The sequence below is a fragment of the Solanum dulcamara genome, chromosome 7, assembly GCF_947179165.1.
Source record: "Solanum dulcamara chromosome 7, daSolDulc1.2, whole genome shotgun sequence".
In the NCBI taxonomy this organism is placed as follows: Eukaryota; Viridiplantae; Streptophyta; class Magnoliopsida; order Solanales; family Solanaceae; genus Solanum; species Solanum dulcamara.
Genome location: NC_077243.1, coordinates 4,772,288 through 4,799,569, shown reverse-complemented (window position 1 = coordinate 4,799,569; position 27,282 = coordinate 4,772,288). Strand labels below are relative to the sequence as shown.

At 31.4% G+C, this 27,282-nt stretch overlaps 2 protein-coding genes across 3 annotated transcripts; both read right to left on the bottom strand.

Annotated features, from left to right (window-relative positions):
- Positions 1-949: 949 nt before the first annotated feature.
- Positions 950-7,782, bottom strand: LOC129896614 (uncharacterized). 2 transcript variants are annotated; one of them, XM_055972550.1, is made up of 13 exons: positions 7,575-7,782; positions 7,269-7,403; positions 6,994-7,117; positions 6,721-6,860; positions 6,366-6,510; positions 5,478-5,656; positions 4,647-4,887; positions 4,199-4,282; positions 3,896-4,041; positions 3,271-3,378; positions 2,836-2,924; positions 1,627-2,165; positions 950-1,446 (listed from the first exon to the last, which is right to left on the bottom strand). In XM_055972550.1, exons 1-12 carry the CDS (start codon positions 7,641-7,643, stop codon positions 1,670-1,672), a joined length of 1,956 nt encoding a protein of 651 aa, XP_055828525.1. In that variant the 5' UTR covers positions 7,644-7,782; the 3' UTR covers positions 950-1,446; positions 1,627-1,669. The 2 variants fall into 2 exon arrangements, with proteins under 2 accessions (XP_055828525.1, XP_055828524.1); XM_055972549.1 differs by having other exon boundaries at positions 950-2,165.
- Positions 7,783-10,906: 3,124 nt separating this feature from the next.
- Positions 10,907-13,638, bottom strand: LOC129896262 (inositol polyphosphate multikinase alpha-like). The gene is made up of 2 exons (XM_055972118.1): positions 13,528-13,638; positions 10,907-12,039 (listed from the first exon to the last, which is right to left on the bottom strand). The coding sequence occupies exon 2, from the start codon at positions 11,973-11,975 to the stop codon at positions 11,082-11,084; it is 894 nt and encodes a 297-aa protein (XP_055828093.1). The 5' UTR covers positions 11,976-12,039; positions 13,528-13,638; the 3' UTR covers positions 10,907-11,081.
- Positions 13,639-27,282: the final 13,644 nt, after the last annotated feature.

Genomic DNA, 27,282 nt, shown 5'->3' with positions numbered 1-27,282 from the left:
AAGTGTGTATATTTTCATTAAACCCCGCTACTGGCACAAAGGTATACTTGTGAGTGGTGACTGGTGAATATAGTGGTACTCCATCCACTAACTTCAAATCATACATTAGTTGGTCTTTTGATGTCCCACAATCTAGAAACTAAATGATGGGATACAGGCAGACTGACAATAACTTATGACACATGACAACCCGTTTGGTGCCGACGCGCGCACAAATGCAGAAAAGGAAAATTTATAATTTCGAAGGACTTATGTTTTCTACAGCACCACTTAGAATTTCCTGCACTGATGAGCAAAACTCAAGAACTGATTATTTATTTGTTTGATAGATTGGGCCGAAAGACGATTTTGATGCACCAGCAAAAGGAATGAAGACTGACCAATAAATGAAGAAAAGAAAAAACGAGTGAAGAATATGGGGAAAACTTGCAAACTAGCTACGGTCCTATTCCACCTAATATTTGAGGAAATAATGTCACTCTTCATGAAGTAAAAAAGACAAATAAAGAACTCACTAACAAGTCTTTTGGAAACATCTTCACACAAGATAAGATTAGATCTGCTACATTCCACCCTCCCCACTCTTTATGGGATCACCCTACTGGATATGTTGTTGTACTAACAAGTCATTATAGTCTCTCAAGTGTGCCTATTTAATCTCCTCCCTGAATGCTAGGTGGACGATGATTAGGAGTGTTAAATGAGCGGATTTGGTTGAAATTGAGAATATTAAAATGAGTTGAAATAAAAATTTACTTTGGGCTCAAATGGGTTAAGCTCAATTGGTCTAAAATTTGGGTTGGGTCATGACCCGTCCAATTTGACCTGATTAATCTCAATAATTTTAATATATTATTATTTATCTTTTATAATCACAATTTGTATTTTAATTTAAGAAAATTAAAATAAAAAATTACAAATTGATAAATTAATCCTAAAAGATATAAAATAGATAGTAATTCATACATTTAATATAAGAACAAATATTACACCAATGCAAATAAAGAGCATTAAAATGAGTTGAAATTGGAGATTAAGTTGGGCTCAACTTAAGATTCTTCTAAAATGGGTTAAAGCTTGAATGAGTTGAAATTGAACCCAATACAAATTATCTTGAACCCAACCCATAAAAGTTTGAGCGGATTAGGCAATTACCTATATTTGGGCTCATTTTGACATCTCTAACAATCACCCTTCTAGAAGTTAGAACTATGGCTTGATATACTAATCTTTCAAAATGCAAGGATGCATCAGAATTTAACTAATTGAACTTAATTATTGTTCCGGAGTTCTGTGTTTCCAGTTCATTTACCCTGCACAAGTTCTTCCTTTATAATGTTTCACTGTCAACTGTCAAAGTTAAGCTACAAAGACCTTTCTCCAGACAAATTCCTTAATCTTTGCTAAATTGTAGCGTATATAGTTCAAAGCTCTTCATTTCAAAATCTGAAAGGTATATCACAAGGTATGGTGGCAATCAAGACCATCCAGAATTGTTAATAGTTCAAGAACGTTAAGATTGAAGTAAAATGTAGAACATCTTATGCACATGATTAGTTATCTTATGAAAAGTCAGCATGCTAAAGAATTAGAGATACCAAAACAACATAGAACGAGAAGACGGACCTCTGCATACTGAAAGCTTTCTGCTTGAAAAGGATTTTCCAAGTTATCTTTTCCTCTTTAGCCTCTGAAAGTTGGGTTTTATGGGCTGGCTCAAAACAATTTCTTGACTGTCAGTATTACTGGGTCCAAAGGGGATCAAAGGCCTCTTTACTGAAGAGATTGACACTGTATGGAAATCTGACACTGTAGGGGAAGCTGCTTTTCTTTTCAGCTGCTTCGGTATCTCCAGCCTTTCAAGGATTCGTGAAGTTTTGTCATCAAGTTTCCCAGTACTTTGAGGGGGAGATGAAACCTCCTTATGCAACTTCGGCTTGGAGATACAAGCGGAGGAAGACATCTTTGGCATCTCTAATACAATCAGCTGTTCCCATTCTTCTGTAATTTTAGCACCAATTTTACCATCAGCCAAGTTGCTATCCTGCACGTTTTCTTCTATAACCTCCACATTGTTGGCTTGTACTGATAAATCTTCTACCACAGGGTCTTGAAGAACTGTGTTTGGTGCTGTCACCAGTTCTTTAGCCTTAGCAGGTATTGCCCTGAGACAACCTAACTTTTAAGATGAAGGTTCATGACCAGCCAATGAAAATATCAAAAAGAAGTAATCGACTCAATGCCTACATAACGCTGATGTACACGTGATCATCACGGATGGTGATTAGCGAATCAGACAGCTAAGGCTAAAGCTCAGAAGCTAAACTTGTTTCCAGAGTTGAGAACTAATGAAATTTGCTGTGAATCTTACTAAAAGCAAATAGCTCCTGATCAAAGTAGATGACTCCTTCCATCTCCTAACACAATAAACTAATAAGATAGCATAGTTCTTTGAGAAGAATTGGTATGTGTTATAGTTTACCCAGATCAGAAGAGTGTAATTAAGGTTAAGGGCTTGCGAAGACGTACGCTAGTTGAACAAACTAGCTATACTGATGCCCTATCAATTACCTAAAAATGCAGCAAGCTCCTAGAACATTTATCCAACCTAAGGGGCACTCAAATGGATAATGTGGAGTAATCAACAGTACACATCAGCAACTTAGTGCAGCTCTCAATAAACCACCAGAAAGCATTCAGGTCTATTATTGGCAGAAGATGAAAAGGAATGAACTTCAAGAAACAATCAATGCATACATCATAAGGCTGACCCTGTGAACTATATTTTTACAGCAGATGAAGAAAGAATGCTACAGGAGAGAGAGAAAAAGTTACCCAAATTGTAGGCTCTCTTTGACAAGCAAGTTTAGTCTTTGATGGAAGCCCCTGTCGTGCTGAACTGGATCGTAACTTCTTAATTCGATCTGGAATATAACAACAAAGAGCATCAACTTAATCTGGAGATGTACCAAAATGACTTTCCTCTATGCACCAAGGAAGCACAGCTCAGCCATTTCTTTATACCTAGCAAAGGGCAAACAGATTAGAGATAGAGCTACATTATCATTAATGATGAGAATGTGAAACAGCAAATCCTTAAGAGAAAAAAATGAGATCCAATTAATGGCGCTTGATGTATTTATAGATGGATGCTGCTTCATCTTTGATCTCATTAATGCATCTGATTTTGCTTTGCTCCCAGTAAGGAATAAAGAGGCATGGTAGAATCAACTACAAGTATAGGAATAGAATTTCCCTAATGAAACAGACCTTAAGCAAAGAGGCCTGAAGAGAATTTTCAATATCCTCACTGACTGGGATGTGAGCAATATTAGTGATGTCAGGGACAGACAATACTTCCTCTGATCCAGCAAGCCTCTGCAAATAATTTGCAGTGACATCACATGATAAAGAGTAGAGAAACATATAGTAATAGCTGGACGTATTAAGACAAAAATAATCCAGAGAACCTTGGAACAAGGAAATATTCCCCCTGCAGGTTAAAATGATGGTGACACATTGGACTTCGGTACAACAAAAACTACAAACCCAGTGTAATCTCGCATCGCAAGTGAGATCTTGAGAAGATAGTGTGTACACAGACCTTACACCTACCTTGAGAAGCCAGATAGGCTTTTCCGATAGACATTGGACTTCAGTGCCAAACAGAAAACATAAAGACATTAAAGGAAAGAAATATTATCAACAATAACTAATTGCATGTTCTCCTTGGTGGCGTATTGCTAATTAAACCTAGTGAGGATTATCAATGAGAAGGAAAGAAAGCACTAATGCTTGATCAGAATGAAGAGAAACGGAAGGGAAAAACAGATGCTGTTGACTTCTTTTTAGCAGGAAAATAAAGGCTCAGATGTTGGAGGGACTATGTACTTACTCTGAGAGTCATCACTCCTTTCTCTGAGGGTAAAAGAATATAATAGCACAGGAAGGAAGTTTGCTTTGCAGTTTCTATGTTACAATTTGATGAGCAAACCAAACCCTGGTCAAGGGAATGCAGTACACCACACAGCACTCGAAAAACTGCCAAATCACAAAGTCAGATCATGACCTCTCATGATGGAGTATTCACAGTTTAATTTCAGTGACGGCGTAACAGAATATTTTATAAGCTGGACAAGCTTATGCAATATATATATGGAAGTACATGACAAGATATAATTGTAGGCCTTTTGCTTACGTTTAACATTTAGCTCTGATTTATCAGTATCATCCAACTCAGAGAAGGCTGGGGTAACAATGTAGGAAGCACCTAAAATAATCCCTGTCAAGAAACAGAAGCTGATATTGAGTGTAGATCACCAATAATCAGAAAAGGTAACAAATGCATGTTCGAATTAGGTGCAAATTGATGAATCGCGTGCACCATGAGAATCTCCAAGTGATGTAATGAGTGCAAAGATAGGGTATTAATATAAGTTTTGTATTCGTTAGGACTTTGAATTCTCATAACTAATATATTTTTAACTGAAACTAGACAATAACAATAGAAATTCTAACTATTGGCATCAAAGTCATAAACTAGATCAATCATCTATTATCATCAGGGTAATGGCATATCTTGTTTTCTTTAATTTTTAGTATGCAAATTTTAAAAGAGAATGCTTTTTATTCTCATCCAAACTTACCTTCATCAAGTGTGTTCAAGTTAGTTCTTTCAATAACGTTGAAGTTAATTGGTAAAGGAACTTTCCGAAGGTCCTGGCAACATTGGAAAGAGGGCATATAGAGGATTGTATGGTCTCCTATCTTCACAGAACTATCAACCAAATCCAGTACTCCAAGCTCAACGCCGGTTACTGGACAAGAAGACAAATTGGTCCGGATCATTCTTGAGTTGTCAAACGGAATGCCATGACACCTGCATGACTGTCAAAGGAGTGATAACTCTAAGAAATTTCAAGTGAGACTTACCACTAACTACAAGAAAATAAATGATGTATACTACTGCACACCCAGAGGAAGTAAAAGAGGGTTTACTGATGCAATTAATGGTAGGGATTGTCAATAACATTCACAAGGTAGGGTAATGTCTGCGTACACCCCACCCCCCACTTGTGGGATCACACCAGGTATTATGGTGGTGGTGTTGTAGCTAATGGTTAAAATCATAGAATCTAAAATATCTCATGTTTTCTAACCAACTCATCAGGCCATCACAGAACAGATACATAGTTTAAATACACCATAAAACAAATCCAAAACTTGAAGGACAATTACCAATCAGTTAAAGAATGTAACTTTTTTTTTGATAAGAATCAGTTAAAGAATGCAACTTAGCAGTAGGAAGAACCCTAAACAGAGAGAGAACATAACGATTTTACTGAAGAATCAATAACCAATAGGTCTTATCATCCAGCTCATCAAGACTTACACCTTTAAATAAGAAGGTATTATTTTGACCTATCTAGAAATAAATCAATTATTTTGTATAATATCCTAATGAACTTAATTTATACCTTACAAGGAACGAATTCATCAATTATCTGATTGAAAGAGGTGCACAAGTTGCAGGATATCTGGTTTGTTGAACCTAAAAGATTGCTCTTAAAGACAAAACAAGCCTGCAATTGTTCTTCCAAGTCCTCCTTCAGTTCCTGAAACCATTTCTTTACCAAGCCAGACAAAGCATGTGCATCTGCAGATCTATTCGTTATGGATAATAAGAAGAGAAAATTTGATTCTCCCAGAAAATTATACAAACATGTTAAGACCAAGACTGTACTCATCCATTGAACTATATGAAGGAGATTTAACCTTGAATATTCAAATTTTATGAAATCAGTCAGGGATATTTGACCTTTATAATCCATCAAGGGCAACGTTAACCTCTTTGGATACTCACAAAAGTACTAACTTTTAGCTGCTTTTAGTATTACATTAACAAGGATCCAAAGACAAGAAAGGATGCGAGAAGCACACATGAAAAGGAAAGCTCGTCAGAGTCTCATTTTAGAATTAAATGGACATTGAAATCATTATCACTGCCAATTAGTTTGAATTACCGACAATTTTGTGTCTTATTATTGTAAATGTTATAGCCTACAACCTGGAAGAATAGAATTGGCATTTCTGAAATCTTATCTGGAAGTTCACTTTCTACACACTGAAAGCATTGAGAACAAATTGATCTCTATGGTAACTTAGTTAACAGATTCGATTCTAAGAATCTGTAATATAGAACCAACAAAGATAGTCCTTGCTTAATTATATAATTTACCATTAAATTTACCCTCGACAAGATCAGAATGAAGTAAATCATAAAATGAAAATCACAGTGAACAAATAGGTTTTAAAATTTTCATCTTAAAGATCCCTATAGGGAAGGATTAATGAGTATCCGTAACCTGGAATGTAGTTTTGAAATGAACAGTTCCCGAGATCACCAATCTGCTTCAAGAATTTATTAATACTTTCAGGAGTATTAGCAAGATGACTTGAATTTTGCTCCAAGAAGACAAACTCTACTGAAATACAGTAATCTGCTGCATCCTGACAGCAAAACCACAAGTTTTCTCAACCGAAAGCTTGCAGCTTAAAAGGTTCATTTTCTGGCCACAAGCAAAACATTACCATTTGTTCATTACCCTTGTAAATCTAGTAGTGGAACTGAACAACTAAGACATCTAATCATCTCTCCAAACACCAGATAACAAAAATAGAGTTGATAATGATAGGAATGCAGAGAGTAAATGCCCTCACCATGAGAGCCTTTATGGTAGCAGAGTCCAGGGTTTCAAATATGCATGAACTGATCAAAACCACCTTTCTCGTAATATCTTTACTAGTACCTCCCCATGAGTACAAAAATTTGTCATTTAGGATACTGCAAAGTTTCAAATCTGCAAGCGCCAAACGATGCCCACACTAATTGTAACAAGAGCGATCGAATCGAATTAAGTGTGCACCTATAGAAGCACAGAAACTTGAATACATTTACATTACAGAAACCTATAATAAGCACGTAAGAGTTACCGCTACAACATAGAGCTCCAGAACCGTTGAAATCAGGTAAAAAGGCATCAGAAGGCAAATTGTTCACAGCATGATGGAAATCGCGGAGACTGAAGTTTCCTCGTGGACTATAAGCTACCTTAAGCTGTGTATAATACCATTTATCAGTTTACATGAATATTTTACCAGTTTATCAGGTAAGCATAGTTGTAATTCGCATTTCAGACTAAAAATGAATACACGGATGTAAGCATATACCAATTCGCACTAGAAATAGAAAGAGATACTATATTTACTTCATCGGTGCGTGAGATTCGATTTTTGAACACATAGCACAGTCCAATGCGATCGAGCAGAGGTTTCGATCTCGCACTGCTTGTACTACTAGTCGGTGACGATATCGCGTAGAAATTTGCGAGCTTTAACATCGACTGGTAGGAAAGAGAACATCGATCAGAAATTACAATGATAAGCATGCGATTTCAAGTGAAATTCGAAGATCAATGGAAAAATAGAAAACACAATGCTTTGCACCAGCGAATCATTCAACAGATTGAATTGCCGTAAGGAAATTGTACATACATAAAATGTGGATATCTCACCTGCTTCAAATCGCGAAGCAATGGAGGTGATAAGCTCCGGAGATCCAAGACGAAGCAAAGCAACACCATTTTCTGGATCTCTCACTCTTTCACTCTACATGCTTTTTTCCTCCGGGCTCGCTTATTTATAAACTGGTTTTGGCGCCTAACCTCTCATCAGCCCTCCTTGAGATTGGGTTTTGAGGATTAGTAAATACTCCAAAATGACCCGTTCCTTCAAATAAAGTTCACGTGATCAAAATGATGCCTTTTTATTATACTCCCTCGTCCATCTTTATTTATCTACGATATTATTTTGAATATCCACAATACTTGTATAGTTTATAAAATCATTAAATAATTTATTATTTTATATTTATTTTACTTTTATTATTAAATAATATTTATTTTTCATTTTTTAAATAACTTATATTTAATAAAGGACAATTTGGTAAAATCACTCCTATTATTTATTGATTCTTAATTCTTGTGCCAATTCGGATAATAATAGTTGGACAGAAGAAGTAATAAATGGTTTAATTAATTATTTCCACTGTTTCAATTTGCTCGTATGAAAAAAAAAGAAATTAAAAAAGATTTGAGCCTTATTAGCTTAAATTAAAAATATAGCAAAATATCCTTTAACGGAAAGTAAGCAAAGAGGAAAGCTTCAAAATGCAAAGTTGGATTACCATTTTACCTCTACACTAAATTAAAATGTTATAAATATTTAATTTAATTTATCTAATCTAATTAATTACACATTTTTATCCTTCAATAAAAAAACCTACTTTTTAAATATTTTGCACAAAGAACTGTAAATAAACGTTTAAATAAATGTGAAGTATCACATTGAATACAATACAATGAATCAACCATAATTATATGCCTTTACAATTTCAGAATTAATTCTTCATATTTTATATACAATTCAGTACGTTATCTTTTACATATGTGTATCAGTACGTTATCTTTTACAATTCAGTTGGTATATATACCATATATAATTATACGCTTCAACTTTGAACAAAAACGACAAATTTGGATTTAATAGTTTTGAAAACTTAACTGTTTTTAGAGAATAAAATATATGTCTTTTTACTTCTTTATAATGATTATAAAGAAATTTAATGATATTTTAGTGATCTTTTTCTAATGTGACTTTTGAATTTCTATAGATCATGTTTAGACATATTTTTTGGCTTATAAATATCTTTGTGTGCTTCAGTGATTTTTTTCTGTGGACCGCACCATGATATATATATTGTCTTAGTTTTGATGATCACCACTTTTCTTCGCTCCTTGAATATTAATATTTGATTTCCGTTACAGATTAACCAAGATTTGCTTAGATTTCTTTTCTATGTGTTCAAGTGGATTTTTTTTTTTTGTGTGTTATCAATATTTTTATTAGTAATAATGAAGATGTCTACTACATTTGTTGATGTCCATTGTGTTTGTTACTTTCACCGATCTCAAATGGGTTAATGACATATTCATGACAATCCAGTGTTCCTCAATTATTTTTTTATACCACTAGATAGAGTATCTAGCAGTTTTTATTAAAATAAAAATTCTCAATAGAAATAGATACAAGCAAGGGGAGCTAGGCCTTACCTTGTCAATGCTAATGAGCTAAGGAACATTGGACACAAGTCACAACATTGCGTACACTTGAAGAGATTCAGAATATTTGAAAGAGAATAAGAAAGCTCTCATCTCTTGTTTCTCTATATTTTTTGTCTATATTGTTTTTTCATATTGATACTTTTAGCTTCAATTTGTAATATATTGTTGATTTCTTTAGAGGTATTCTTACATTTACCATAAAAAAAAAATACTATTTACTTTTCCGAGTTAATTCCTATTCGACAAATAAATAACTATAACTAAAAAAAATATTGTACATGATAAGACATCAATTTTATGATTTTTGTTTTGTATGATTGATAATTATTTTTGCTTTAGTGACCACACATATAAGTTGTATGGCTTTTAAAGTACTTTTTCTGGTTTACTATTTTATTTTACAAATATTATAATAAAAATTAGAAATAAACGTGCAACACATGTTCACATGAAGGAAGCCCAAAGTTATCGAAAATGAACAATATAAAGGTTGGAAATAATTTTCATTTCCCAAGAATGCTGTACTAAAGCAATTTCAACAATTTTTCATTTTCGTAGTTTTTTTCCCTGTTTTTGTTTTCTTGCTTTCCTTTCTTTTTTAGCATTTTTTTCCCACGATACCATTTGAAATTTATAGGAACGACATGATATTGTACATCTACTTGTGCATTAAAATATAAACATATATAAATTTTATAAAGTAGTAAGAGACAAACGTGCAACACATATTTTTCAGGACTAATAAATTGAAATGGATGAGAGTAACTAACACCATGATCCCCTGTCCCAGGTTGCTCCTAATTCCCTCTTCTTCAAATAATCTTCTTGTTGGGGAATCACTTACTTACATCTCAAAAAATTTAGCGAATTTTAATGTATTCATCTCAAATTCTCAAGGTGTTGGTTATACTCTCAACTATTTCAATTTGTTTGTTTACTTTTAGTTAAAGAATATTTTGGTACATTTTATGTATTTTAAATTTAAGATGATAAAATTCCAAAAAACTTATTTTTATTTTTTAAAATTTTGTATCAAGTTAAAATCAGACAAATAAATTAAGTATTATACCTGTTTTTCATACCCTATTCCATGTGCCTCATATCACTACAAAACCATCAAAGTAACCAATATGTGTCGCGAACTTGAAGGAAAAATTCTAAATTTGAAGGAATAAAGATAATAATTTTGAGATAAAATATAAAATTATTTTATTCTGCAATTAATTATGAGTATTAATTAATTTTGGGGACCATTTTGTACTAGAAATACCATACAAAAGAATGAAAGATAGGATATCTAATCTCATTGGATATCCTTGTCTAACCAAACGACCCTTTTAAGAGTAATAATAATCCTGTCCACTCATTTAGTCGAAGATGTATATAAGGTCAAATGATAAATGTATACACTACGCATCAACATGTGCAGAGATATTGTTTGAAAAAATAAAGTAGGCGTAATACATAAATATACTTTTAAACTTGATTTCATCTGGTAACTATGCTCTTTAACTATGGGTGTGTATAAGTAGACACGTAAATTTGTATAAAATTGAACAAGTGAACACACATATCCGAAGTGGCATAATACACGTAGAACGCTACATAGGATACAAAATTGTTATGTAGGATGCCACGTAGAATTAATGTGTTTATTTTTTCAATTTTATATAAATCTAAGTACCTACTTGTACATACCTAAAGTCAGAAAACATAGATGATAATTGAGGTCAAATTAAAGGGTACATTTATGTATTAAGTAGTACAAAAAGGAAGTTCAGGATATCTTATTTTGTTAATAAGTTTAATTGTCATCCTGGGTGCATAGAGATTAATAATTGGGGTAATAGCAATCCCAAAATAAAATTTCATACAAAAAAGTTGCAACTTGGAACAAGCTTAGTTGACAGACTTGACACCATTATCGGAGGAAACAAGGCTCTTGTGCTCATTTGGAGCAGTAAGAATTTCAGATATGAACTTAATCAAAGAGCAGAGACCCCCCAAGAAGTTATGATCAATAACACCTCTTCCTTCAATAACATGAGCAAAATCAATTAACTTGATTTGTCCACCTGGATTCTGTCCTTCCAATGCAAGTCCCTTTTCAAACATTATCAGAATTGAGCAAGAATAAAAATGGTACATGGTTTGATCCTCAAACCACGCTTTCATCTCCAGTAGCTGTGATAAAATGCCAGTAGAACCGCCATAAACAGTTGCTGCAAAAGCACAGTCTGGGTGCAAGTCCATGTCAGTCGACGTGTTAGAAGAAACAAACTTTTTCAGGATTAACTTGACTTCCTCTGCAGGAAGATTCTGCATAGAGGTTCTTTCAGGTTTCCAGTAACCTGATTCTTTGTTTCCATAGATTTGTATCCCTGATAACCTGAATCCTAAAGGAAGGCTCGATGTCTCTCTATCCTTTTTCAAGCACTTCTGGATGTACTCCTCAGATGCTTCTGGCGCCCAGGTTCTTGAACCCATTTTAATATCCACAATTGATGGATTGAATCGACCAACAGAGACATCCTGTAAAACTAAGTGGGGTTTCAAGCCGGATCCATCGGATGCCTCTATGTGCTGAGTGCCATAAAAGGTAGGGAAGAATTTGGAGATGTGTTCTGGAACCCGAGTGTCGGAAGAGAATGATGTGTAGAATTTGAGCTCATTGGACCCTCGTTCATCGCCTTGGAGAGGCTTGTAGAAACGTCCTGATTCATCCACAAGGGGACCAAGCTTTCCGTTGCCGGCTTGGTGTCCTGCAACTTGGTGGGGAGGAATCTTAAGCATCCTCACAGAAAGCGAAGCACAATATAACAATCAAAATCTCCAATGCAGACGCCTTTCCTGTGTACTGTAGAATGACTTATTAAAAGCAAAATCTCGAATGTACTGATTACATTATTTTCAACAATAAAGAATTCAGCGTAAACTATGTCATTTCATCTCCTAAATTATAACAAAGGGAGGCAGCAATGTTCATATAGGATTTGCGTGGGCAGAAATATTGAATGTGCAGGCTGGTTCAGATTAGGAAGCATTTGCCATCCTAAATTATAACAAAGGTAGGCAGCAATGTTCATATAGGATTTGCGTGGGCAGAAATATTGAATGTGCAGGCTGGTTCAGATTAGGAAGCATTTGCCATTCTAAACATAATCATGACGCACATTGTAAAATAATCCATTCTTTCAATTTTCCTTCCCTCTACCTTCAACAAGGTAGGATAAGGTCTCTGTGCAGACCATCCTCCCCAGACCCCACTTGTGCGATTACACTTAGTATGTTGTTGTTTCAATTTTTCTTTTCCCCAGATCCTAAATATAAAGTAGAAAGGACAAGTGAGGTTGTTCAGCTGGTAAGCACCTCTACCCACGATCGGAAGGTCCTGGGTTCGAGTCACGCTGGAGAGGAAATGTGGAAACACTATAAATCCTCCAAAATGGGGAGGAAAAAAAAGGTAGATAAAGAAGATGCTTGATGAAGCAACTACACAAATCAAATGCCCAAAGTGACCAATGCAAGATCCCAAAGTGACTATAAGCTTGCAAAGTATAGGCTAAAATCTCCACTTAAAAAGAAACACCACCGGAAGTAAAAAGAACTTCCCTTTTACATTGTTTCAATAGTCATTGCTATCTTCATAATGATTTTGTAAATTGTTATTACATATGTTTCCTAATCTCATTACACATCCTAAAAGTAACTATTTTTTTCTTATTTGTTTAACGACATCAAATTTCAAAGACCAAAATTTTCTTATTTACCAAGTGTTGATCACAATCAGGATCTTAGGGGTGTGCTTTTGAGTTCTAGAAAGTGTTGGCATATCAAAACAAAATCTTAACCATTAATGGGACAAGACTAACGTGAACCCTATAAAAAAGTAGTCATTAAATTAAGAAAATATGCAGAACAAAAAAAGGTTAACCTAACTCAGTATTAATGGTTGTTTTTATGGCTCTAATCCGTGAATTATATACAACTTTATGTTGCCTTCCCCCAAAAAATATATATATGCAAAACACATGCAGATATGTCTCCATTTCATTAAACTAAGATAAAACCCCAATTTGTTAACAGAAAAAGATGCCTCAAAGTTTTAACAACACAAATCAGCAAATCAGAAACATGAATAACTCGATTCTGCTTCCTTTATTATAAAACAAGAAGATCGCATTACTAAATGGAAGGTCAATTAAGGATCTGCATTAATAACAAGGGTTGAATATACTTCAAAGATTGCTAAAATAAATTCCACTCAAATCTTAATCCAATAACAAGAAATAATGGAAACTAATGAGAAAAAACAAATCTGCAAAAAGGAAATACTCAAACTTACAGATTAGAAAATTCGAGCACCAATTGAGTTTCTGTATTTGCTGAGATTCTTCTATTTTAATATTAAGAAAAATGGCATTCCGATTAAGGCAATTTATAGTAAATTGAGATAAATTGGATGCAATGAAAATTTCTCTTTCCGAAAAAGAAAAAAAAAACGCGTCTCTATCGGAGTGGGACCTTCTTTTGGGTACTATTACAGAATACGCATCACGTGAAATTAGAATGTGATCCTACATGGCTTTTTGTCTTTTTGTAATTATTGTTATAAAATAAATTAATTTAGTAAAATAAGAAAGAGAGATTACTAAAACAAAGAAGCAGAAGAGAAATATTTGTGTTTGTATTCTTTCGTGTGTGTGTGTTTTACATTGCAGAATATGACATATTTATAGTCATAGTTAGAAAGACAAAAGAATGTGGGTTGGGGAAAAGTAGAATAGAATTGAAAGGGACATCCACAATTATTTTTCAACACTCTCTCTTAGATGTCCATGAAAAAAAATAATTCTAGTGAACGGAAAACTATATATAGTTATCCTGAACACCCATATATCTTCTGTCTCGTTAAAACCTTATTAGGAAAAACTCAATGGGAAAAAGCCTAATGAAGAGAAAAGAGTACACACATCTCGTAATACACCTTGAGTGCTGGCTCATTAAAAACCTTACTAGGAAAATCCAGTGGGACAAAACCTTGGTTAAGGAAAAAAGAGTGCAGCGCATATTTTACTCCGCCTGATGAAAACTTTATTTGATATTTTGGAGACAACGCATTCCAATCTTATATCTTAGCTTCTCAAAAGTTGATGTTGATAATGTCTTTGTGAATAAATTTGCAAGATTATCACATGAACGAACTTGTTGTACATCAATATCACCATTCTTCTGGAGATCATGTGTGAAAAATAATTTTGGTGAAATATGTTTCGCTCTGTCTCCTTTTATGAAGCCACATTTCAATTGAGCTATACACGCAGCATTGTCTTCGAATATAACTGTGGTACTTTGACATCATTTTCCAGGTCACATCTTTCTTTGATGAACTGTATTATCGATTTCAACCTCACACATTCTCTATTTGCTTCATGAATTGCTATTATTTCAGCATGATTTGAAGATGTAGCAACAATAGACTGCTTTGTAGATCGTCATGATACAGCAGTTCCTCCGTGTGTAAATAGATAACCTATTTGAGATCGAGTTTTATGTGGGTCTGATAAATTACCTGCATTTGCATAACCAATAAGGTCTGCACAACCTTTGTTAGTATAAAACAAACTCATATCAATAGTACCTTTTAGGTATCGCAAAATATATTTGATACCGTTTCAATGCCTTCGCATTGAGGATGAACTATATCTTGTGAGCAAATTAACAGAAAATGTTATATCAGGTATGATTACGTTAGCAAGATACATAAGTGCACCAATAGCACTGAGACATGGTACTTCAGGACCAAGAAGTTCTTCATCCTCTTTAGAAGGTCGAATAGATCTTTTTCCACTTCAAATGATCGAAAAACCATTGGAGTACTTAATGGATGTGCTTTGTTCATGTAAAATAGTTTTAAGATTTTCTTAGTGTAGGCAGATTGGTGGACAAAGACCCCGTCTGCTAAATGTTCAATTTGCAGACCCAGACAAAGTTTTGTCTTTCTAAGATTTTTCATCTCAAATTCTTTCTTTAGATATTCAATCCTTTTTTGACCTCTTCAAGGGTTCCAATGAGATTTATCATCAACATAAACGGCGAGTATAACAAACTTTGATTACGTTTTCTTAATAAAAATACGTGGAAAAATGACATCATTTATATATCTTTCATTTATTAAGTACTCACTAAGGTAATTATACCACATACGCCCTGATTATTTCAGACCATATAATGATCTTTGCAATTTCATTGAGTACATCTCTCGAGACTTATTACATGCTTCAGGCAATTTTAATCCTTCTAGGATTTTCATGTAAATTTCATTATCAAGTGAACCATATAGGTAAGCTGTAATTACATCTATTAGATGTATTTCAAGATTTTTATGTATAGCTAGACTGATGAGATATCGAAATGTTATTCCATCCATAATAGGTGAATATGTTTCTTCATAGTTGACTCTGAGTCTTTAAGAGAATCCTTGTGCAACAAGCCGTGCCTTGTATCTTACAATTTCATTTCTCTCATTTCGTTTTTGCACAAAAATCTATTTATATCCAACTGGTTTTACACCTTTAGGGGTTTGGACTACAGGTCCAAAAACCTTACGTTTAGAAAGTGAGTCTAATTCTAATTGAATTGCTTTTTTCTATTCTGCCCAATCACATCTACATTGACATTCTTCGACGGATTTAGGCTCAAGACTTTCACTATCTTGCATGAGGTTAAGTGCAACATTATAATCAAAAATATTATTCATCGTAATTTTTGATCGATTTAAATTTATCTAATCAACGGTAGAACTTATTAAAAATTCTTCATTCACTTGAGTCTCGGGTTCACTGATTTCTTCAGGAATATTAGAATTACTCAAATCTTGACCTTCTTCAGGAGGTTCTTGTGTACTATTATCTTTATTATTCCTCACGCTTCTCTTTCTAGGGCTTTTATCCTTTGAACTCAATGGTCTACCACGCTTCAGGCGTGTTTAGGATTCAGAAGCTATGATACTAGTAGATGGTACTTTTGGGACATCAACTCGGATAGGCACATTCACTGTAGGGATATGTGACTTAGTTATCTGTTTCAAATCAGTAAATGCATCTAGTATTTGATTTGCTATTTTCTATAAGTAAATGATCTTCTGGACCTCTTGCTCACATGTGCGGTTACGTGGATCAAAATGAGATAGTGATGAAATTTTTCACGTAATTTTTCTTGTGGGTTCCTTTTTCTCTCCCCTTAATGGCGGGAAAGTTATTTCATCAAACCGACAATTTATAAATCGAGCAATGAATAAGTATCTACTCAACGGTTTAACGTATCAAATTATAGAGGGTGAGTCAAACCCAACATAAATGCCCAACCTTCGTTGAGGGCCCATTTTTGTACGTTATGGTGGTGCTACAAGTACATATACCGCACAACCAAAAACTCGTAGATGGGCTATATTTGTCTCACGACCAAATACTAATTATGATGGAGAGAATTTATTATAATGTGTCGGTCTGAAACGTACAAGTATTGTTGCATGTAGGATAGCATGACCCCAAACAGTAATTGACAATTTTGTTTTCATTATTAGAGGTCTTGCTATCAATTATAGGCGCTTAATAAATAACTCTGCAAGGCCATTTTGAGTATGAGCATGAGCAACAGGATGTTCAATTTTTATCCCAATTGATACGCAATAATCATCAAAAGCTTGGGATGTAAATTCTCCAACATTATCAAGGCGAATGGCCTTAATTGGATAATCTGGAAATTGTGCCCTTAATCTTATTATTTGTGCTAACAACTTCGCAAACGCCAGATTGCAAAATGATAAGAGGCACATATGAGACCATCTAAACGATGCATCTATTAGGACTATAAAATATCTAAACAATCCACTAGATGGATGAATAGATCCACATATATCTTCATGTATACGCTCTAAAAGGCCAGGAAATTTGATGCCAACCTTTAGAGTCGATAGTCTGATAATTAATTTGTCTTGATAACAAGAAAAATATGAAAATTCATCATTCGTAAGAATTTTCTGGTTCTTTGACGGATGTTCAGTTGAATTTTCAAGAATTCGTCTCATGATTATTGATTCAGGATGACTTATTCGATCATGCCATAACACAAATGTATTTAGATTAGTAAACTGCTGATTTACGATCAAGTGTGCTTCAATTGCATTAATTTTTGCATAATATAGGCCAGACGACAAAGTTGGTCATTTTTCCAAAATATATTTCTGGCCTGAGATATTTTTGGTTATACCAAGATATTCAATATTCATTTCATTTTGTGTCTCAACATGATATCTATTTATGTGGATATCTTTTAAACTCAACAAGTTTTCTTGGAGATTTAGAAGAGAATAGTGCTTCTTCTATAATAATTTTTGTCCCCTTAGGCAGAAATATAGTAGCTCTTACGCAGCCTTCTATCATTTTTGAATTACCAGAAATTGTAGTAACATTTGATTTTTTTCTAAGCAAGTTCGAAAAATATTTCTCGTTTTTAAAAATGGCATGAGTTGTTCCACTATCAATTACACAAATATCCTCGTGATTGATAATTGATCCAAATAAAATTGGAGGCATATCCATATTCTTCTTCAAAAAGAAATAAAGTAAATATTATAATTAAAACATGATCCATTATACGAATTTTATTTATTTACATGGATTAGAAAAATACAAACATATCATTCAGTACAGACAAATAAAAAGGAAATTATTTAAATACTATTAGGCTTATCAATATTCATGTTGTCTTATGAAAAATTAAATAAATCAGCTACATTAAGATGCATAGGCTCAATATTATCTTCAGAGATAAATTTTGTTTCTCGATTTTTTTCTGCCCTCTTTAAGGATTCCTGATACAGCTGAACCAGGCGTTTTGATGACCGGCAAGTCCGCGATCAGTGTCTCATACCTTCACATCTATGATATATGCTTTCTGAATTTTTCTTTGGTAAAGATTCTGACTTTTCACTCTTATTTTTGTACTGCTGATCATTTTTCGGTGCCAGCCGAGCATCATGATTATAATTTCTACTTCGACCATGATCACGACCTCGACCATGACTGGGGCCATGACCTCTTTCTCGTTGGTTATAATTTGTCTGATTTACTTCAGAGAGTGGCAAAGAACCAACGGGCAGACTATTATAATTTTTCATTAATAGTTTATTGCGTCATTCAGCAATCAGAAGGTGAGAAAATAATTCAAAATATTTTTTAAACTCCTTTTCGCGATATTGCTACTGCAAGAGTATATTCGTAGGTGAAAATGTAGAGTATGTTTTTTTTTCAAGTTTATCTTGCTCAGTAATTTCTTCTTCGCATAAATTTAACTGAGTTATAATTTTAAACAAGGTAGAATTATATTCAGTTATATTTTTAAAATTTATTAATCTCAAATTCAGCCAATCATGACGTGGCTATGGAAGGATGACCAACTTCAGGTGGTCATATATTTCTTTTAGATTATTCCACAATTTAAGGGGATCCTTTAATATAAGGTACTGTAATTTTAATCCCCTGTCAAGATGGTGGCGGAGAAATATCATGACTTTGGCATGATCTTGACTAGCTGTCGTATTGTCATCTTTGATGGTGTTTGCTAGATCCATCGATTCTAGATGTATTTCGGCATCTAGTGCCCATGATGAGTAGCATTTTTTAGAAATATCAAGAGCAACAAATTCAAGTTTTGAGATATTAGACATTTTAAGAAAATAAAATTCTTACCCTTTTTGTTACCTTCTTAAAAATATAGCTCAAAGCGATGGATGCTCGTGCTGATAGCGTGTTATAAAATAAATTAACTAAGCAAAATAAAGAAGAGAAATTACTAAAAGAGATAAGTAGAAGAGAAATATTTGTGTTTGTATTCTTCCGTGTGTGTGTGTTTTACATTGCAGAATATGACATATTTATAGTCATAGTTAGGAAGACAAAAGAATGTAGGTAAGGAAAATACGGAACCCATCGGTGGCCCCCTAAAGTTGGCACCAACTTTCACTTAGTCACCTCAACGAAGCTTTGTTCATTTTAGACACCTCAAGTAAGGTTCCGATGTGTCATTTTGACATTTTTTTTATAATCACTCAAATATCTAAAGTGTGTGTAATACACTTGCCGTTGATGTGTCAAAGTGACCAATTAAATGAATATACGTGACATATATATCAAAAATAATTTTAAAATAATGACTTTTCAGTAGAAAAAAAAAGTGGCCATTAACTTGATGACATATGGCATTTTTTACCCAAATAATAATTAAAAAAAAAAGAAGAAATTCATCTTCTAAAAAAAAGTGATTTTCGAAAAAAAAAAACACTCCCACCTAGTTGTCTTCTTCACCCACCCCACCCAGTCGTTGTCGTCTTCTCCACCTTCACCCACCCCAACCCCAACTTCTTCCCCACTCATATTGTCTTCTCAAGAAACACTATCAAAAGAAACTATTGTTGACACCCAATTTTGACCATCCACAACGTAATTTTTTTTAAAAAAAATAAAAAATTATAATAATAATAATAATAATAATAATAATAATAATAATAATAATAATAATAAAAACGAAATATTTATATATATTATCATTATTTTAAAAATAATTTCAAGTATATATATATATATTAAATAATTTTTGAATATAATATATATTGTCATTTATTCGAAAATTATCTCAAAAAGATTTTTTTTTATTGTTAAACATAATATTTTGTTAATTAGCTTGACTTAATTAATAGACTCACCTTTTTAAATTAATTATTTTAATTCTAGCCTTTCTCAATTTTAAACAAATTAAAATAATTAGCTTTTTATAAAAATCATGCATATTTTCAAGTTTTATTTTTAAATAATTTTGTCATCTTCATAATATATACAATCTCTATTATTATTTTTTTTATCTTTTAGTAATATTTAAAATTGACTTATAAAAAGATTATTTATTACTATTAAATATTTCGTAAATTAATTTATTGTTTATTATTTATATTAACAACGCTTTAATTCTACTATTGAACACTACATCATGCAAATAATATATATATCATCCCCCCAATTTTACATCTCATTCTATCTATATATTGCACATAAATTAATTTACACATTGTTATAATAAGATAATTTCTCAATTTATGGACTTTACAATTATATTTATTTATTTTTATTTTTATTTTACATATATAAACACTCATCCGAATTTTTTAAAATAAAAATAAATAAAAAAATATATATATATAATAAATAATTCATCCATTTTTTTAAAAAAATAAAATATAAATAAAATATATATATTATTATACTTATACTTTGTCCCCCTCCCCGTTTTCCTATACTAATAAAAAACTGACGCGTGCCCCCGCCCATCACCATTTGTCATAAACGTGTATATATATATATTCAAAATCATATTTTAAGATAAAAATAATTTTAAAAAATAATAATAATATATATAAATCCGCCGCACCCTTTTTGTCCCCTTTTTTTCAAAAAAAATATATTATTAATTAATAATTAGCTTTATTCTTCCGATAAAAAATAAAATAAAATATATATATATATATATATATAATAATATTCTGCACCCTTTTTGTCCCCTCTATTCAAAAAACAATATTAATTAATAAACAAATAATTAGTTTTATTCTTCCAATAAAAATAATATATATATATATATATAATATAATAATATATATAATAATATTCTGCACACCTTTTTGTCCTATCTTTTAAAAATAATAATAAATAAATCAATAAATAAATAGTTTTTCTTTTTCTTCCAACAAAAATAATTAATAAATAAATATATATATAATATAAACACCACGCGTGCCCCCTCCCCATACCCTATATTAATATTATATTAATTAACCCATAATCTTTTGGCCCTCTTCAATATATATATATATTCATCCGAATTTCTTTTTTTTAAAAAAATATATATAATAAATAATAATAATAAAAATATATAAAAAATAAAATAAAAAAAATTTATTCTTCATCCGAAAAATAAATAAATAATAAATATATTAATTTACCATCAATATACATATATATATAATATATATATATTTCTTTCAGCTATTTTTTTTCTTCTATTCATCCCGCATTATTTTAATATTTTGCCCCATTCCGCATTATTTTAATATTTTGCCCCATTCCGCATTATTTAAATATTTCGCCCATTTCGTATTAATTATTATTTTTTTGCCGTTCCGTATTATTTTAATAATCCGCCCATTCCGCATTATTTAAATATTCCGCCCATTTCGTATTAATTATTATTTTTCCGCCGATCCGCATTATTTTATATTTTCGCCCACTCCGCATTATTTTAATCATCCGTTATTATTTTTATTTTTATTTAATTTCTATCTCCCTATAAATAGAGGGATTAGACAGAACAGGGGGGGGCTTACACTTACACGGACAGGAGAAGAAAAAAAGAAAAAAACGCAGACAAAAAAAAAATAAACTCTTACACTGATTTTGAATATTTCTTTCAAAGTATTTTTGAATTTGCACTTAGCTTTACTTTTAAAAAACGAGGGTAGATTCATGACCAAATCATCCCCGTTCACTGCCCTGCAACAGGTAATATTTACTTCATGTTCCTTTGTTTTTTTTGTTGTCATTATGATTAAATATTATCCTAAAAAATGCTAGCCTCCTAATTTCGTCACTCTCTTTTTGTTTGCATGAACACTTCGGGAGCAAAAATGGAGTTTCAATGTAATCTTCATTCCCTCACATGGAGCCGATATCCTTATTATTATTTTTACTATTGTTATTATTATTATTATTATTGTCGTTATTATTATTATTTTTAATTATTATTGCTATTATTATTATTAGTATATTTTACTTTCTGTTATTACTATTATTATTATTATTATTTTCGCTATCAATATTATTAATAGAAGTAGTAGTATGTTTATTTTTCTGTTAGTATTACTATTATTATTATTAATATTATTATTAGTATTATTATTATTATTATTATTATTATTATTATTATTATTATCATTGTTATTATTGTTATTGTTATTATTATTTTCGTTATTATTATTATTATTATTAGTAGTAGTAGTATATATTCTTATTATTACCGTTTTATTATCATTATTAGTAGTAGTAGTATTTTATTTACTGTTAGCATTATTATTATTATTATTACTATTATTAATATTTTCGTAATTATTATTATCATTATTATTAGCACATTTTGTTTACTGCTATTATTATTAATATTACTATTATTATTATTATTGTGTTATTATTAGTATTGTTATTTTCGTTATTAATATTATTAGTAGTTATAATTGTATTTTATTTTTTTACTGTTAGTATTATTATTATTATTATTATTATTTTCGTTATTATTATTATCATCATTATTATTAGTATATTTTATTATCATTAGTATTATTATTATTATTAGTAATAGTAGTATATATATTTTTATTTTACTATTTTTATTATTAATATTAATAGTATATTTTATTTTTGTTAGTATTGTTATTATTATATTTTATTATTATTATTATTATTATTATCATTGTTATTTTTATGGCTATTATTATTATTATTGTTATTATTATTATGGTATTATTGTTATAATCATTATTATTATTTTCATTATTACTATTATTATTATCGTTATTATTATTATCATCATTATCGTATTTATTATTATTGTTGTTGTTATTTACTGTTATTATTATTATTATTATTTATCATATTATATTTATTATTTATCATATTATTATTATTATTTATCGTATTATTATTATATTTTTTTTTTACTACCGTTATTATTATTATTATACTTTATTATTATTATTATCATTGTTATTATTATTATGGCTATTATTATTGTTATTGTTGCATTATTGTTATTATGATTGTTGTTATTATTATTACTATCATTAGTATTATTATTACTATTATTAGTATTACTATTATTACTATTACTACTATTATTAGTATTATTATTATTATCATTACATGTTAAATTTGCTTTTATAATGTGAATATGTTCTCACTAATGCAATAGCTAACATTGTATAGATATTTAGATTTGTGAACTTTTAATTAAAATGAGTCATCATAATAAAAGAAACCTATATTTTTATTTAAGGCTAAATTATTAGTAAAAAATACCGCATTTAAACACGCACTTATTTCATGCAATAAGCAATATTTGCCTAATAATTTCAAGTTCAAAAATCTTTTTCCATGTAATTACTAAGCTTCATTTTCAAAACTTTTGAACAACTTTTTATAGTTTTAATCTAAACCTAAGTTTGGCCGGTAATCGTTTTTAACGAATCTTGAAGGATGCCTAACCCCTTCCCTTTAGGATAACTAGAATCCTTATCTAGAATCTCATAAGCTAAGTAGACCACTAATCGGAGATTATTTTTTAGCATTAAAATTGTCAATTATTTAGGTATCCTAATTTACCTTAAAAATAATTAGGTGGCGACTCCTTAAAATTAAATAATTTAGGAATCATCAATATGTTGTACACCGTTTGACCTCGAGTTAAAATGGGGTATAACAACTATTTTGAAAATTTTATTTTACAAAGATATAATTTTTTCTACTTTACTTTTAAAAAATCAGTTACTAATTAACAATAGAAGGAAAATAAGAACTAGATCTAGGCAATGATAATGAGATTACAAAATCAAGGTCCAAAGTTATGGAGGAAAACATCTTGAACTTTTGGTGATGTTGTGTTCATGGTAGAGATGCCTATTTATAAGTAATTTAGAGGCATAATTATGCTTACGAACACATTTATGCCACAATATTTGATAAAATATGTGAAAATAATTAACCTTCTTTCTTGACTTCCACCAACCAAATGCCCATAATTTTGATATTTTTCTTCTTTATTCAAACAAATACAACAAATCTCCACCTTTGAAAAGAAGAAAAATATAACTTGTTGGCTTTTGCAGTTGTCCAACTACACATAACAGAATCAGTTCTTCACCTGATTCTAAACTTGGCCAACCATGTGCAATTGCAATCTTCACATTTTCTGCTACCGACAATCATAATTCTAATATCAAGAATTATCATACCCCCACCATAAAAAGTAAATCCACTCAGATTGAAAAATTTATCCAAGAATTTTCACTTGAAATCATTTCACAATTTCAAGAATTTCAATTTCGACTCATGTCGAAAAACTTGTTAATAACTTATGATGCAATCCTCTTGAGGATTTCTTGAGAGTTCATTAGCCATCGACATACTTTCCACCACACACATTGCATCATCTATCAACTAATGCCCATGTGCAAACTTGTGGACCAGCTACCAATTAAACATCCTCTTTCGTGACAATTCTAAAGGTAGCATTCATGCCATGAGAATTTTCATCTTTCTTACAAAAGAATATCATCTCATCTTCTAGAGAGACAACATTGATTGCATTTTCTTTGGAGCTTCGAGCCGAACTAGCCCCATTATTTGGACACTTACTCTTAATATGTCCTGTTTGACCACAATCCTAACAAACGACCTTCTTCTTGGAGTTTTTATTTTGCTTTCATTTTCCTTTAACAACAAAAGCTGATATTTTTTTAGTTTTTTCATCTCCATTCTTCAAATATTTTTCCTCAAAAGTCAATTTGCTCATCACTTCCGAAAAAATCATAATTTTCTTTCCATACATTAAAATGGGTTGCATGTGCTTATAGGAAGATGGAAGAGACCAAATGAGTCGAAAAACCTTGTCTTCATTGTCAATTTTCACTCTAATAGATTCCAATTCAGAAATAATCTCATTCAAGACACTTAGATGATCAGAAATAGTTGTACTTTCATCCATTTACAATTTATGAAATTGCTCCTTCAAATATAACCTATTTGAAATACTTTTGGTTTGGTACAATTCTTCAAGTTTTTCCCACAACTCCTTTATTGTAGACAATCCAATCACATTAGCAAGAACATTTTTAGCTAAACACAAATGAATCTGACTTGCCGCTTTCATGTCTAACTCTTCTCATTCTTCATCACTAATTTTGAAATTTTTTTGAGTCTCCACTGCTTTTAGATTTTTCTGAACTCTAGTCATCTTTTTCGCTAGTTGGTCTCTCTTTCAACGGTTTGTGTAATCTAGATTGGATTAACAAATCCTTGACTTGCACTTTTCACAGGCCAAAATTAATTCTCCCATCAAATTTCTCAATTTCAAAGTTTGTTCTCATCTTTCTTATTAGTACTAATAAATGGACAATAACAACGAAAAATATCCACTAAATTAGGTCGTAGAAAAGAGAGGTGGATCACAATGGATACACTCAAGTACCCCAAAGTAGCTTCACCAGAATAGCAAATTTCATCGGGATCAGATTCCACCAGGACGAAACTTCTGCTTGAAAAAAATAATTTTAATTCAGAATTTTTTTATGATGTGGAAGATCAGACAAAACTGCAACCACAAAGCATACTAAAATTATAAAAGAATTATTCCACACCTAAGGCACTGATACCATTTGTTGGAAAAAAGCACCGACTAATTTTCATCCCTTTTGGACCACATTCAAGCAGAAAATAATAACAGAGAAATTTAAAGAGAATAATAGCAGCACGAGATTTACGTGAAAACTCAATGCGGAAAAAACTACGGATCACCCAGAAAAATAATTACTGTATGAAAAATTGTTATTACCATATAATACACAATATTTCTCTCACACACCCCAATTTCTAAAATACTATTCCCAAGGAGATTTTCAAGAGAATTATCTCTAAACCTCTCCTCTAGTATACAAAGAATTGAATTTTTGGTGATACTGTGTTCATGGTGGAGATGTCTATTTATAGGCAATTTAGAGCCCGTTTGGATGGGCTTAAAAAAAGTAGCTTTTATGTATGAAGTGCTTTTAGAACTTTGAAGTGCTGAAAGTTATTTTTATAAATAAGCAGTTGAGTGTTTGGATAAAAGTGCTTATGATGTGAATTTTAGGGTTAAAAGAATAAAAAAAGGTAGTTTGAGAATTTAGTTAAAATATAAGGGATATAAAAGTAATTTTCATGGTCAAAGAAAATGACTTTAAGCAGTTTGGAAAAAAAAGTTAGGAATCCTAACTTTTCATTTTTGACTGACTTTAAGAACTTTATGGCTTAAAGTCAGCATTAGGCAAACACGTCCAAAAGCTAAAACCAACTTAAAGCCAATCCAAACGGGCTCTTAGAGGCATGGTTAGTGCTTATGGACATATTTATGTCACCATATTTGACAAAATGTGTGAAAACAATTAGCCTTCTTTTTTGACTTCCACCAACCAAATGCCCACAATTTTAATATTTTTCTTCTTTATTCAAACAAATACAACACGATGTTGGTTAAGCTCCTCTCGGATGATACTAGGTATTTTAACCTAGACATTTTTTGAAAACCTAATTGTATTTGGAGCAATCCTCCTCTTTTGCTTTTATTTTGAAAGTTAAAATTTAAGAATGGCTTACCATTTTAGCTTCTCTTGTATGAGGTAAGGTTTGGTGCCCCCTATATAACCTTTTCCATATGGAATAGAATGCATCCAGAAAAAAAAAGAGTTAAGACACACACACAAAAAAAGGCAGTGCCATTGAATAACATTTCCACCAAAGACTCTACCTCGTCTATCTTTCGATCATTTCACTACTCACAATTGCATTTGATCGTGACAGCAAAAATTTAAATGGTTTTTGATCTCTGTATAAATCATAATGGTACTTGCATTTTCATAATTTAATTTGCTTTTCAACCATCTTATTTCATGTTTCCTAATTTTCTGATAGAAAGGGCTGGAAAAGAAGATTGATGGTTGACGGAAATGGGGGAAGAAAAATGGTAAAGAGGTGAAAGTCTTGCTTGGAATGGAAAAGGAGAGTCACGGAAGAGTTAGATTATAGAGGAATAGGGGTTATCTACATCTCTTTATAGTATAATCTAAAACTCTTACCAGTATAATATTCAGTAAATTGATTGAAAACATTTGTTGTTGTTTTGGTTAGAAAACATTTGTTTTTTGTTTCCGTTTTGCCTCATAAAAAAACAGATAGTAATAAATTGA